The sequence below is a fragment of the Mizuhopecten yessoensis genome, unplaced genomic scaffold (assembly GCF_002113885.1).
Source record: "Mizuhopecten yessoensis strain PY_sf001 unplaced genomic scaffold, ASM211388v2 scaffold5345, whole genome shotgun sequence".
In the NCBI taxonomy this organism is placed as follows: Eukaryota; Metazoa; Mollusca; class Bivalvia; order Pectinida; family Pectinidae; genus Mizuhopecten; species Mizuhopecten yessoensis.
Window position 1 is genome coordinate 154,921 of NW_018406003.1, and position 15,333 is coordinate 170,253.

A 15,333-nucleotide genomic window follows, 5' to 3' on the forward strand; every position below is an offset into this window, starting at 1 on the left:
TTGTCAGTATAAAGTGACCGGTCGGAATGCTGTGCTGGGTGCCTAAAGCATTGTAACTCAGTTAGATAGCACTATATATACAAGGCGGCAAATACACTAACATACCCTGTCTGCGGCACACATACAAACATGCACGCTTACACAACACACATGGAGGCACGTCCTTAAATGATCTTAGCTATTGATATGACGTTAAGCAAAATAACCAAACAAGTTTTCCTAACAAACATCCTGATCAGCAGCAGTGTCGTGCCCCAGTTCTACTACAGTTGTACTGAATTGAAAACTACAGTAGAATCGTCTAGTGGTTTATCTCAATAAGAGAGAGTTCATTAAGATTTAGATTTGATCAATACACACTCGCTTAATAGAGTGAGGTCAACATACCGGGTATGATAGAAATAACATGATAATAATAGATCGGATTGATTCATGTTTTGTAAATCTTGTTGCATTGGGATTAGACAGAATACTATTAATTCAAGGATAGAATGATAAACCGTTGTTTTTTAATTATCTTATTTTGAAATTCTCATAATCATGCTTATGTATAAACAGCAGTGCTAAAATAGTGTCAGCAACACAACATCTATACAGTGAGTGTCGTCTTTTATTTTTACTTGATGCAGTGAATCCTTTAAACATGAAACCAGTGCTACAAAGACTAGACCCGTCTAACTGGAGAAGAGGAGATGAAGCTACTTTGACGTGGTCAACTCCACACATCCCGTTTGATATCGAAGGATCGTACATTGAAATCTACACTATAAAAGTAATATTATATTAAGATGCTATTGCAAAACAACAGAATTATATTTCCTTCTGTATCAAATACATTTTGCAGTAATGTCTTTCCTTTTGTTTGATCCTACTTTCGACACAATTATACGATGAATGTACTTCAAATAACTTCCTAGAGATTACGATTTCTCCAGCTTAACAAAAACCCGTCAATCTGCTGCCTCCATTGAATCACTTGCGATCTTTTTCATTTCTTATCTTTATTGTCTTCTTTCTTTTCTTTTCTACCTACTTCTTTTCCCGGTGGTGTCTCCCTATGTTCCCATCCTAATCTGACCCTGGCTGTTGTATCTCCCTAGACAACCGTCCTCATATGACCCATGCTGTTGTGTCTCCATAGAAAACCATCCCCATATGGCCCTTGATCTTGTGTCTCCATAGACCATGTTCCCCATAGGACTCTTGCTGTTGTGTCTCCCGAGACAGCCGTCCCAATATGACTCTTGCTGTTGTGTCTCCCTAGACAGCCATCCCCATATGACCCTTGCTGTTGTGTCTCCCTAGACAACCGTCCCTATATGACCCGTGCTGCTGTGTCTCCCAAGACAGCCGTCCCCATATGACTCTGGCTGTTGTGTCTCCCTAGACAGCGATCCCCATAGGACTCTTGCTGTTGTGTCTCCCTAGACAGCGATCCCCATAGGACTCTTGCTGTTGTGTCTCCCTAGACAACCGTCCCCATATGACCCTTGCTGTTGTGTCTCCCTAGACAACCGTCCCCATATGACTCTTGCTGTTGTGTCTCCCTAGACAGCCGTCCCCATAGGACCCTTGCTGTTGTGTCTCCCTAGACAGCAGTCCCCATATGACTCTGGCTGTTGTGTCTCCCTAGACAGCGATCCCCATAGGACTCTTGCTGTTGTGTCTCCCTAGACAGCGATCCCCATAGGACTCTTGCTGTTGTGTCTCCCTAGACAACCGTCCCCATATGACCCTTGCTGTTGTGTCTCCCTAGACAACCGTCCCCATATGACTCTTGCTGTTGTGTCTCCCTAGACAGCCGTCCCCATAGGACCCTTGCTGTTGTGTCTCCCTAGACAGCAGTCCCCATATGACTCTGGCTGTTGTGTCTCCCTAGACAGCGATCCCCATAGGACTCTTGCTGTTGTGTCTCCCTAGACAGCGATCCCCATAGGACTCTTGCTGTTGTGTCTCCCTAGACAACCGTCCCCATATGACCCTTGCTGTTGTGTCTCCCTAGACAACCGTCCCCATATGACTCTGGCTGTTGTGTCTCCCTAGACAGCCGTCCCCATAGGACCCTTGCTGTTGCGAGGACGTTAAACCACAAACATGCGACCAACATCTAAAACATCGATGTTTAAATGTACTCGATTATATCGTTCATATACATTATTGATCAAACTTTCTATTTGTACCATCACTGTTCTGTCTGCCAAATGGAGACAGACAGTACATTTTTTATATTAGAGTGTAAGCAGAGAGAAAATCACCATGAACATTTGTGTTAAAGTGTCCATAAGTGTTTTGCGATATTTGTTTTCTTGTACTTTTTATAGTTATCAAAAACTTGTAATGAAATGTTAAGAACACATTATAAATGTATTCATTGACATGATTGGTTATACATAAACTTTCCATTGTTTTGTTTATATTACTCAACCAAGCTGCGATAATGTAGTCATATTCCATTTAAACATTGTTGACTCCAATGAGAAAATATGTCATACATAGTTTGCTCTATACGTCATTTGATTAATTACAGCCCGACCAGGACCACATACCACGTATATATTACCAGAGCAAGGCTGCGCAGTACATAGACTCAATGCAAACTGAAGTCATGCTTACCCTTGAAACTAAAGATGACGTCATTGTCCTGGGTTTGGTAGAGCTGACTCAGGGAAACGACCAGTACGTTATTATTTTACTGTGTATTTCATTGTTGTTGATGTATGTACTCTGCTAGAGCTGACTAACACCTCAGAGATTCCAATTTGTCCAGTATGATTGAAGACATTTGCAAATTTACTCAGAAAGTTTGTTTCATGTACGTTTCCTGAATCTGACATCTGTTGATTGAACTGATGACGTCATCATGTGATGAGTCGGTTGAATATACATGTATATAGGATCTTTCATGAATTTCCATTTCATATGAGATTTATGAAATTCGTGATGAGTTTCATAAATTTCGTATGAAATGAAAACGAGTGTAAGATCCTTTTTATCACATATCAAGACTTGTGGCATTTATTCGTGTAAAACGACAATTTTCATGCAACCTTTTAATGTAAAAAGCCGCCATTTTGACTCCAGTGCGTAAGTCTGTGACGTCATGTACTGTGACGTCACAATTGAAACAATTGAAACTTACAACCAATCATAGGGCTGATAGGTCATATTACATGGGATAATCCGTCAAAAAATATGACATGGGTATATTCACTAAAAAACAGTTCAATATGTGATAAATATATTTCTACCACAATACGCTGTGTTATTCCACTCTCAGATCATTGCATAAACATGCAGACTGTTAGATAAATATGAGTTATACACCACACGTGGTATATGACCTTCCAGAGTTTTGATTGGTCGAGAAGATGAACTTTGACCGGGACGACTTTTTCCACGTGCTTTTTGCCACATGCTGTTTTGTTTACGTCGTCTGCTGTCAAATTTTGGTGACTTTGTGAGGTTATGCGATGGGGAAAAGGGGGTTATTAAGGCAATCTTAAAAGAAATATAAATAAATGCAATACTGCATACTCTCAATACTTAAAGACGTTCATCTACTATATTTTTTTCACGAAGTTGTTGCCAAAACATTTATTTTGACAATTATTAAATTTGTAAAAAATATATATGTAAATTTGAATATTAATGAGTGACATTTTACATATGGGTACTATAACTACGCCAGCCTTGTCAACAAACACACGTGTGTATGTTATTCAAATCAGGTCACACTCCAGCTGTTTCTGACTGAGACTGTGGTAGAAACAGATCACACGACTCGTGGTTGTTGAGTATAGTATTTATTTCACTCTCGTTAGTTAATTTTCAAAAGTTACAGAAAGACACTTGTTAAAGCTCGTGTCTTTTGTAACTTTTGAAAATTACCTAACTCGAGTGAAATAAATAACATATTCAACAACCACTCGTTGTATAACCTCTATTTATTCTATACTACACATTATATCGAAAGCTCCATTTAATTTACAATTGCTACAAACTGCGTGTTTTCAATGGTTAAAGCATAATTTTGAAATAATTGGAATTTTTCATCTGTTGTTAGAACTCAAAGACAGAGAGTATGGTCAGACGCTTTTGTTGTAATACCAAAAAATATCACCGAATCTAAAGCGTCCTGTACGCGATGGCAAACAACAGATGACCAGCTACCATCTTTGTCCGGAGTAGATGTACAGGTGTGTCCATGTCGCCTTGACCAAGCGGAGATCGACATTATTAGATTCCATCCCGATCCCATGTGCCAATCCCCGGACGGTTCTCAACAATCGGATGCTGACACGTCAATCAACTGTCTGGTCCATCCCCATGCCAAACAGTGCTTCCGACTGAACACCCCCGGGTAAGAGAAAGACATATTTCTTCTCTGTCCATCATATAGCAAACATAATGTAGTACTTGAATCCAATCACGCCCCTTATGTTAACGTCTAAAGTGAAATATTTGATATTTTCTCATTTAGTTTATGTTTCTGTCATTAAATAATTGACTGTTAGATGTGCTTATCAACCACAGACGTACAATATGTAGAAGTATGTGGCAAAGCTGCTTATTTCTCGCACCTCAAACAGAGATATCCCACGGCATACCACATGCTAGATTTTTCTAATTCGTCAGATTTGTCTTGCACATTTACGTGACATTTCGCGGAATTTGTACAGTGCAATGTATTCATCCGCGCGTTAACTGCTTGAAATTGACAATCTGCATTATAAATGTTCTGTTTAGTCGTTATATATATAGTTTTGACATCTGATGTTGTAGATAAAATAAAATCTACACTGTGAAATACGTTGTCATCTATGTAAGAACGGACTACATTTTTACGCGGAAGCATTCAAATGTAGCTTCAGTAGTGAAGAGGTCATTATCATTTGAGGCCCAAAACGGGATACATAAAGTTTTTAGCAAAATGTTTTGTTTTTCGAACTAAAAGGTGCGAGAAAAACAAAAAATCAATTACCTGTAACTGAGCAAGATATGGTTATCTCAGTCTCGGGCTAAGATTCTGTAACACCCAACCTCGGCTTACGCCTCGGTTGGGGTTTTGTTACAGAATCTTAACCCTCGACTGAGATAACCCGATCTCGCTCAGTTACAGGTAATATATTTTATTAGTCATAGTTATTCACTTTAAAACTTTAATTTGCGCAACCATATTACAGCGAAAAATGTTCAACGCAACAGGATCTAAAAATTTAAATACCGCCCAAATGTACATGTTGACAGTATCCTTAATCACATGTTAACTAAGTCCCGTTTCTTAAGTCTTGGTTTCTAGACTTTTAGTGGGTTCTTTTCATAAAAGGCGGTTCCTTTGATTTTACCCTTTGCCTTAACGATCCTGTAATTTTGCTGTCTATTTTTCGACATGATGCACCTTTTTTCGTTCACGTTTGGTACAAATTGTACCAAAGAGAATGTTTTAATTTGTTATTACATTTACATGATCGACTTAATAGTTTCACTGGGCGTGCCTTTGTTTTAATAGAACAAGAGGAACGGGACAGCTGTGTTGCTATGACGATAATGGAAGCATCATGAATATGCTGACGTCGTCCGGTGGTGGATCACTACAACGTTATCACTACTTCGGTGATACAGATGACGCAGTTCCGTATTTGTCAAACATTGTTTATGATACGGCCCCCTACTACCATTGTTGTGCGTATCCTCACCTTTTTCAGTCGGATGTTCCGAGTGAGTGTTACAGATTTCATCAGAGGCGTACGCCTGGAAACTGCAATGAGTATGTCCCAAATACGCCAGGTAAAGCAACGTCTTTTATATTTATTAATACATTTCCAAATATCTATATCCTTGAATTCTATATCTTAAATAACACATCATTCCCAGTTGAAATATAAGCTATATTCTTGCTATTTTCCATTCTGTAAATGCTGGTGGTAAACAATTGGAAATTCTTCACTTTAATTCTAGTATAGAACTTCAACTATACCATGAGCAAAAGGGCACAACAGAGTAAAATAGGGCTGAAATATTTTCGACTCCTAACCAGCTGCACATGTTTGGGATTTTTTGTTTTTTTACCATATTTGGCAAAAAATAATCATCGTTTAGCCATAAGTTTTTTTGTTTTGGCTGCTTTGAAAAGCAAGATTTTTTGGCTCTCTTTTAGCTTCCCTAAAGTCTATTTTGACAAAGCTGAATACGGATGTATCTCTCATGATTAATGACATTTTGAAGATGATTAATGGCTTATTTTATAATCAAAGATGGGCAATCTAGTCTCTATTTGCGTATGACATTATTATATTCCTCTTAATTTCCAATTTATCAATTTTAACAAAATAAAACTATAAATATTTATGTCTCAATAGCATTTGATAATGATTTACATTTATCGATGATAAGATTAAACAAGACTCAAAGAACCACGAATTTGTCCAACTTAAAATTCACCGCTACCTTAGGTTATAATAGATGAACAAATACAAATGTCATGAAGTGCATCCTATGGTCATTTGTATGTATATTCAGTTGCGTCCTCATTTAGAGACCTTTATAATATTTCAGCACAAAACTTTGGCGATCCCCATTTTGTGACGCCGGATGGTCTGTCTTACACATTCAATGGAGTAGGGGAGTTCACATTATTTAGAACGAAAACCAACACTTTCATAGCTCAGGTCAGGATGCAGTCTCTTGGTACCACCGGTAAGAATTGCCTTTCTATACGCTCATACTTATATAATTGTTAACTGAGGTATAGTTCGTAGCTGAATCGGGTCATTTCGGTACTTATATAACATATATAACAACTATTGTACATACGCTTACAGCGTAGCCTAAATCGACATCGATTTTGTAAACAACTCGTACACACTTTACACCTTTGTGTGCATACGCTTCACTGGTCATTTGTCTGATGAAGGTGACAGTGTACATAACGTACTAGTCATCTAAACGTCACAAAGAAAAAAAATTGGTTGTGAGAACTTTTCATAATCCATGCTTACCAACCTGAAGAAAATGTTTAAAAACATATTAGTAATTAAATTCATATCCCTCTGATGTTTTAAGTTATTTATGTCAGTCATGCATATTTTTTATTGTTTTTTTTGTAAATATGAAGAAGTATAAATCGTTTAGGTAACACGTACATTAATTACATTGTATCACGTCTGTCATCAAGGCGGACTGACAGTGAATAACACAACGTTTATCTAGCGTATTCACACCATCACAGATAAACATTTATATACAATCTGTGTTTCGAAGATAACTATTTAGTCAATTTGNGTTTACATGCAATTGTTCCTCCGGTATACAGGCAAATGTTCCTCCGGTATACAGGCAAGTGTTCCTCCAGTATACAGGCAAGTGTTCCTTTGGTATACAGCCAAATGTTCCTCCGGTATACAGGCAAGTGTTTCTTTGGTATTAAGGCAAGTGTTTCTTTGGTATACAGGCAAGTGTTTCTTTGGTATAGAGGCAAGTGTTCCTTTGGTATACAGGCAAGCGTTTCTCCGGTTTACAGGCAAGTATTTCTTTGGTATACAGGCAAGTGTTTCTTTGGTATACATGCAAGTGTTTCTTTGGTATACAGGCAAGTGTTTCTTTGGTATACAGGCAAGTGTTCCTCCGGTATACAGGCAAATGTTCCTCCGGTATACAGGCAAGTGTTCTTTCGGTTTACAGGCAAGTGTTCCTTCAGTATACAAGCAAGTGTTTCTTCGGTTTACAGGCAAATGTTCCTCTGGTATACAGGCAAGTGTTCCTTTGGTATACAGAAAAGTGTTCCTTTGGTATACAGGCAAATGTTTCTTCGGTTTACATGCAATTGTTCCTCCGGTATACAGGCAAATGTTCCTCCGGTATACAGGCAAGTGTTCCTCCAGTATACAGGCAAGTGTTCCTTTGGTATACAGCCAAATGTTCCTCCGGTATACAGGCAAGTGTTTCTTTGGTATTAAGGCAAGTGTTTCTTTGGTATACAAGCAAGTGTTTCTTTGGTATGGAGGCAAGTGTTCCTTTGGTATACAGGCAAGTGTTTCTCCGGTTTACAGGCAAGTATTTCTTTGGTATACAGCAAAGTGTTTCTTTGGTATACATGCAAGTGTTTCTTTGGTATACAGGCAAGTGTTTCTTTGGTATAAAGGCAAGTGTTCCTCCGGTATACAGGCAAGTGTTCTTTCGGTTTACAGGCAAGTGTTCCTTCGGTATACAAGCAAGTGTTTCTTCGGTTTACAGGCAAGTGTTTCTTTGGTATACAGCCAAGTGTTCCTTTGGTATACAGGCAAATGTTTCTTCGGTTTACAGGCAAGTTTTTCTTTAGTATACAGGCAAGTGGGTTTTTTTTGTATACAGGCAAGTGTTCCTCCGGTAGACAGGCAAGTGTTCCTTCGGTATACAGGCAAGTTTTTTTTTATTAGATGGGTTAAATATAGATGAACGAAGGTCATTATTACAAATCCGATTACTGCAGAACATGTTTTTTCATGTAAAAGTTGCGACTAGGACTGCCAACTCCAGAACAGCAAATATATGGGGGGAAACCTTTGACTCAAGTTTCTGTGGTATAGGCTATCATGAAAACGTGTTTATAAACAGAAAACCGTGAAAAGATCACGAATATTTCATGTATTACAAATACATTTTAGTGTCATTGCCTACGACAACAAAACAATAGGTGCCAAATAAAGAAAATGCACAAAGTATATGCCAATATAATACATTGGTAAATATTTAATATGAAGCTAAGCTCTTATGTTGTTGTAGGAATATGATTGCATTCATATCTCTATAAAAGTTCCTCTTTCAAGATATGACATACAACAGATAATATATGACATATATGGAGAAGATAGTTACACATAACAGTTTATTTTTATAACTTTTAGGAGTAATCATTTCTATACTCGACAATCCTCCCACAACAAATAATCATACGAAACAAGTCAACGTTGCCTTTCCGGAACAAGACATTGCCCTCCAGATATTGGTTTATGGGTCGTTTTTGAACTACGTCGTCAGTTTTGGCCAAGGTGTGAAGCGAGGTAAGATTCAACAAACCCGAATTAACGTTCACAACTGAAAATGTCTACCGTCTTATACATTATTATATGACTGGTGCTAATTCCCAGCCCTGATTGGAGGAGCGACGTCATGTGACGAGTCTGTAAATATGGTACAGACCTCGAACTTTAAATAGAAAAGTGTTACAGACCGCTACTAAAAATAATACTTGGTAATTTCCCAGCCATCGATTAACAGCCAATTGCAATCAAATCATCTGTTACAGACCTCGTTCTATGAATAGAAAAGTGTTACAGAACTCGACCTATAAATATAATAATGTTGCAGACCGCTACTAAAAATAGGCCAGTCCGTAATTCTGTTACCAATTACACTGCTGAATTGAACTACAAATGAATTATCTCATCGAATTCTGAACTATGTGAATATTGATGATGTAGATTGTGCAAATAATATTTACTTGAAATTAAATATCACATGAATTGAATCTGAAATTCAATTTTTGTGTATGTTATTTTGTATTTGAAGTCCTTCACTCTGTGATTCCAAAATGGTCCATGCCATCCATGTGTTTACGACATAAAAAATTAATCGCATTGTAAAATGTCATATAATAAAACAATTGTGGACTTTCGGTCTATCCCTGATGTACGGACCTGGTCGGAACGATATTCACATCGGCCTTCGGCCTCTGTGAATATTATTCAGACCAGGTCCGTAAATCAGGGATATACCTCACCTGAAGTCCATAATTGTATAATGTTCTTTATAAATAAGTCGTCTAACACAGATCTATAACATGTTTTAGTTCTGGCGACGTTTACTGTATATAAGATCATGCATGACCTATTAGAGTCCTTTATTCAAATAGAAATAACCTGATGATATAACAAGTGGAACGTTAAATAAATACGGCCTGCATTCTGTATCGGCGATGTCGAGGTCTATTATGATAAAATGTATGACGAGGGCCTCGTATAGCACTAATTACTGAGAGTTTACCAGGTTTTGTCGTCTGCTTTGTTGACTTTTTAGTTCCTGCTGTTATTTATTTGTAGCGACTTTGAGCACCGGCGTGGTGATGCATATCCTGTTTAATCATTTTTGAAGTTATTAGTGTACGATATACACTATAGTCTATAACGTATTTTTGGCCTGTTGTTTTGCTTACATTAACTACATTATCAATGTGAAACTCTTATCTTGTCTATGATATATTTGTGCCATGTTTTTTTATAGGTGGTATCGAGGGACTACTCGGAAATTTAAACCAGGATCCTAAGGATGACCTGGTTTCCCAAACTGGCGATGTCTTACTCTCCAATTCGTCTACCGAAGTTATACACAACATGATGGGCATGTCATGTAAGTGGTGCGAATTCTGTCATTTATGTTGAACCCTGATGAATAGCAAAGTCATGTCATACGACACTGACACAAGAATTACTTAATAGATTATTTCAGAATATAAAATGCTAGTTGCAGTATTTTACTTGGATATCGTAATATTAAGGTTGTAAGAAAACAAAATCCGATTTTTAATTCTGAGTCTTAAAACACTTCAATCTTCATATACAGTTGCTATTCGGTGGTTGAATGTGGTAGACGGTTAACAACAATCATACATGATACGTTCCATACAAGATCACTCCATCAAAAATACTATTTAAAGACACCTCAATTCATTTTCTATGTATTCGTTTGCAAAAAGTAAATTTTCAATAGTAAAAAACGAGTGCATGTACCCTTACTTAGCCAATAAAAATACGTTCTCGTTTCGCTTGTTTGCATTTACAATACAGGCATTTGTTCGNGCGACCGGATCTAGTAAGTACAATATTGACCTTCACCTCACAGGCTTAAGTAATTCGTAAGGTGTTCGGCGCTATTAAGAGGACATTCCTATAAATAAAATGGCGCCTTGATATCTCGGACGCTTTATTGCCTAGAAAAATGACTAATGTGATAAATAATTGTCTTGATAATTTCAAAACGATTTTTTCATAATCAGAAAGAGTTTACATAGTATACTACATTTGTGTCATGTAAGTGATGTAAATAATTGATAGTTTTGTCAAAGTTCACATACATAAACAATGTGGGTTGTTCTTGTCAAACAATATATGCAAAACAAAGCTGTATCCATTATAATTTTCTCGTATTTGATATTCAGATGAGTAAATATTATTTTAACAATGAATTTTACAGAACAACTTTAGTTGTTTTACCCTACAATTGGTCATTTTATCGTATATACTACAGTACTAGACATTTAAGATATAATGCCGAATGGTTTATGCTCGACATTTTTTCTGTAATTATCAGTATTTAAGTTGGTAAGGAATACAGGCTAAATTGATACATTTAAACACTTTATTCCAGCTATGCACATTTCGTATTTTAGATTCCTGGTTAATCCCTGTGGTGATTGGTATTGCATCCGTGTTAACACTCATCATCGTTATTTTGGTATTCATCGTTCTCGTCAGGTGCTTCTGTTGAAATAAAAGCCAGGCGAAAGTAAACAATCAAAATTATAAACTCATTGATGACCATTTTGTTTTGGTTTCCGAGATTTTATACAGTGTTTGTTTGCTTACAGCTGTAACCTGTGGGTTTCCGCCGGCTGTGGAACATGGACAGTGGAATATCAATGGTGGAGATGCTGACGACACGGGCAAACTTATTTGCAACTCTGATGCACAGCTCCAAGGGTCCGGCCACATAACATGTAACACAGAAGGTCATTGGACTGCCAGCCAGAGCTACTGTGCCCCCTCAGGTATTGATATTATATGTATTTTGGTTGTGTAATTTGTTTGTTATTTGATTATTAGTCTTTCGGCTAACCCTACAGCTGAGGTCACGGTTCGTTTTAAAGTTTAGTACATGTTTTCTATATAGCATGGCTTCCATGTAAATTTTTCAAAATCTTTGTTTGCAGTTGTAAAAGCAACAATTGACCCAACCACGGAAGCGACCGGATCTAGTAAGTACAATATTGACCTTCACCTCACAGGCTTAAGTAATTCGTAAGGTGTTCGGCGCTATTAAGAGGACATTCCTATAAATAAAATGGCGCCTTGATATCTCGGACGCTTTATTGCCTAGAAAAATGACTAATGTGATAAATAATTGTCTTGATAATTTCAAAACGATTTTTTCATAATCAGAAAGAGTTTACATAGTATACTACATTTGTGTCATGTAAGTGATGTAAATAATTGATAGTTTTGTCAAAGTTCACATACATAAACAATGTGGGTTGTTCTTGTCAAACAATATATGCAAAACAAAGCTGTATCCATTATAATTTTCTCGTATTTGATATTCAGATGAGTAAATATTATTTTAACAATGAATTTTACAGAACAACTTTAGTTGTTTTACCCTACAATTGGTCATTTTATCGTATATACTACAGTACTAGACATTTAAGATATAATGCCGAATGGTTTATGCTCGACATTTTTTCTGTAATTATCAGTATTTAAGTTGGTAAGGAATACAGGCTAAATTGATACATTTAAACACTTTATTCCAGCTATGCACATTTCGTATTTTAGATTCCTGGTTAATCCCTGTGGTGATTGGTATTGCATCCGTGTTAACACTCATCATCGTTATTTTGGTATTCATCGTTCTCGTCAGGTGCTTCTGTTGAAATAAAAGCCAGGCGAAAGTAAACAATCAAAATTATAAACTCATTGATGACCATTTTGTTTTGGTTTCCGAGATTTTATACAGTGTTTGTTTGCTTACAGCTGTAACCTGTGGGTTTCCGCCGGCTGTGGAACATGGACAGTGGAATATCAATGGTGGAGATGCTGACGACACGGGCAAACTTATTTGCAACTCTGATGCACAGCTCCAAGGGTCCGGCCACATAACATGTAACACAGAAGGTCATTGGACTGCCAGCCAGAGCTACTGTGCCCCCTCAGGTATTGATATTATATGTATTTTGGTTGTGTAATTTGTTTGTTATTTGATTATTAGTCTTTCGGCTAACCCTACAGCTGAGGTCACGGTTCGTTTTAAAGTTTAGTACATGTTTTCTATATAGCATGGCTTCCATGTAAATTTTTCAAAATCTTTGTTTGCAGTTGTAAAAGCAACAATTGACCCAACCACGGAAGCGACCAGATCTAGTAAGTTCAATATTGACCTTGACCTTACAGGCTTAAGTAATTCGTAAGGTGTTCGGCGCTATAAAGAGGACATTCCTATAAATAAAATGGCGCCTTGATATCTCGGACGCTTTATTGCCTAGAAAAATGCCTAATATGATAAATAATTGTCTTGATAATTTCAAAATGATTTTTTCATAATCAGAAAGAGTTTACATAGTATACTTCATTTGTGTCATATAAGTGATGTTAATAATTGATAGTTTTGTCAAAGTTCACATACATAAACAATGTGGGTTGTTCTTGTCAAACAATATATGCAAAACAAAGCTGTATCTATTATAATTTTCTCGTATTTGATATTCAGATGAGTAAATATTATTTTAACAATGGATTTTACAGAACAACTTTAGTTGTTTTACCCTACAATTGGTCATTTTATCGTATATACTACAGTACTAGACATTTAAGATATAATGCCGAATGGTTTATGCTCGAATTTTTTTCTGTAATTATCAGTATTGAAGTTGGTAAGGAATACAGGCTAAATTGATACATTTAAACACTTTATTCCAACTATGCATATTTCGTATTTTAGATTCCTGGTTAATCCCTATGGCGATTGCTCTTGCATCCGTGTTTACACTCATCATTGTTATTCTGGTGTCCATCGTTCTCGTCAGGTGCTTCTGTTGGAAGAAAAGCCAGGCGAAAGGTCGAGATCACACAGAATTTCCTAAATCAACACTGGACTTTGACAATGCGGCGTACCAATCACGTCATTATTAAACAATTAGTTCCTAGGAACTATATCTGAGACCTATATATACCAGTCAGATCACATCTTTATGATACATATGTTGCTTAAAATCTATTTATTCAACTTCTGATATCCAATTATTTTAGGACATTTAATTACTTTTAAAACCTAGAAAAATATCATTTTCATGCTTATCAAATAATATAAGGTTTATACATCATGATATATTCTCTAAACAGAAATTTTTAATGAGGAATTGACGTTATGTATATATTATGTGTGTATATTATGTGTATATTATGTACCGGGCCACTACTAAAGTGTGTGTATTATGTGTATATTATGTACCGTGTCACTACTAAAATGTGTATATTATGTACCGGGCCACTACTAAAGTGTGTATAGTATGTACCGGGACACTACTGAAAAGAAATAACTGTGGCTATCAGGGTTGCAGCAAACTTTCGGGACTAGGAAATCCACCAGCAGAGTCGACAATCTTGTATCTTTAAATATTAACACACACACAAATGTGATTGCAAAAAAAGTCGGTATTAGATACAGATGCTTCGTTCTTCTAGGTCTCATCGTTGAGCTTAGACCCGAGACAGATATATTGTATGTTTTAAACCATGTTGTATTATATCTGATGTGTGACACTTTAATAAATTTCCTGAATTTTGAATCATATTGATTATTCATTTCTTTGTTATGTTGCAAAAAGTTCTGTGATAGTGTCATTTTGCTTTAAATCCTTCAACGATTCAGTTAGAGGCAGATATGCGCGCAATATGGCAAATGACAAAAAAGTTTATGTTTCTCTTGGGATAACATTATTCCTGTTGCAGATCTGGAAAATAATTACCATGAACTATGACGTCCAAATCCGGAATATAACGTCGCAAGGCATTGTTACTTGACATTATGATTAGACGATGGACCAATAACATAACGTCCAGGGTGATAACCCACTAGTGGGTAACCACAATGTTTATCAACTCCTCGCAGGTTTATCAAATGAGTCAGGAGTGGGGAAACCTTTAGTGGCTGTGTGAGAATAATAGAATTTTTCGTCTCCTTGGGGTGAGATAGGGGAATCACAACCCGAGGGGCAAGATTCTTAAGTTACAAAAAACGATGCTTTGCCCAGTGTTTGGCAATTAATGATTTTTTCTCCAAAGGTTGAGATTAAACTAGCTCACCCCAAGGAGTTGAATGCTTTTTTATCTCCTACACTGTTCATCCATTGTGTATCATATACGTAATGTACTGTTAACGTTATATGCTAAATGCAGGGGTGACGTGATTTTGATGCATTGTTGACGTGACGTAATTGTATTGTTGTCGTGAAGTCATAAACCTGTTATAAATAGGAGACAACTTAAGAATATTTACCCCAAAGTTTAGATTAATAGAATCACTCAC

At 36.8% G+C, this 15,333-nt stretch overlaps 2 protein-coding genes across 3 annotated transcripts in view; both read left to right on the forward strand.

Annotated features, from left to right (window-relative positions):
* LOC110450605 (sushi domain-containing protein 2-like) overlaps positions 1-14,598 on the forward strand; it is a 68,394-nt gene extending 53,796 nt beyond the window's left edge. Inside the window, exons 17-21 of one of the 2 annotated variants that reach the window (XM_021498214.1) lie at positions 11,621-11,800; positions 11,963-12,007; positions 12,783-12,962; positions 13,125-13,169; positions 13,747-14,598. In XM_021498214.1, the coding sequence (XP_021353889.1) occupies positions 11,621-11,800; positions 11,963-12,007; positions 12,783-12,962; positions 13,125-13,169; positions 13,747-13,937 (641 nt within the window). In that variant the 3' untranslated portion in view covers positions 13,938-14,598. The remainder of the gene's footprint in view (positions 1-11,620; positions 11,801-11,962; positions 12,008-12,782; positions 12,963-13,124; positions 13,170-13,746) is intronic. The other variant, XM_021498215.1, reaches the window with a different exon arrangement.
* Positions 7,727-10,430, forward strand: LOC110450606. The gene is made up of 3 exons (XM_021498217.1): positions 7,727-8,395; positions 8,883-9,038; positions 10,258-10,430. The coding sequence occupies exons 1-3, from the start codon at positions 7,846-7,848 to the stop codon at positions 10,413-10,415; spliced, it is 864 nt and encodes a 287-aa protein (XP_021353892.1). The 5' UTR covers positions 7,727-7,845; the 3' UTR covers positions 10,416-10,430.
* Positions 14,599-15,333: the final 735 nt, after the last annotated feature.

What these genes read in the sequence shown, in the direction of transcription:
- LOC110450606 (XM_021498217.1), top strand. Translation starts at nt 7,846, where the DNA reads ATGTTCCTCCGGTATACAGGCAAGTGTTCCTCCAGTATACAGGCAAGT. An exon ending in AGTGTTCCTTCGGTATACAG is followed by an intron (nt 8,396 to 8,882) that starts GCAAGTTTTTTT and finishes TATAACTTTTAG; the next exon opens with GAGTAATCATTTCTATACTC. An exon ending in TGGCCAAGGTGTGAAGCGAG is followed by an intron (nt 9,039 to 10,257) that starts GTAAGATTCAAC and finishes GTTTTTTTATAG; the next exon opens with GTGGTATCGAGGGACTACTC.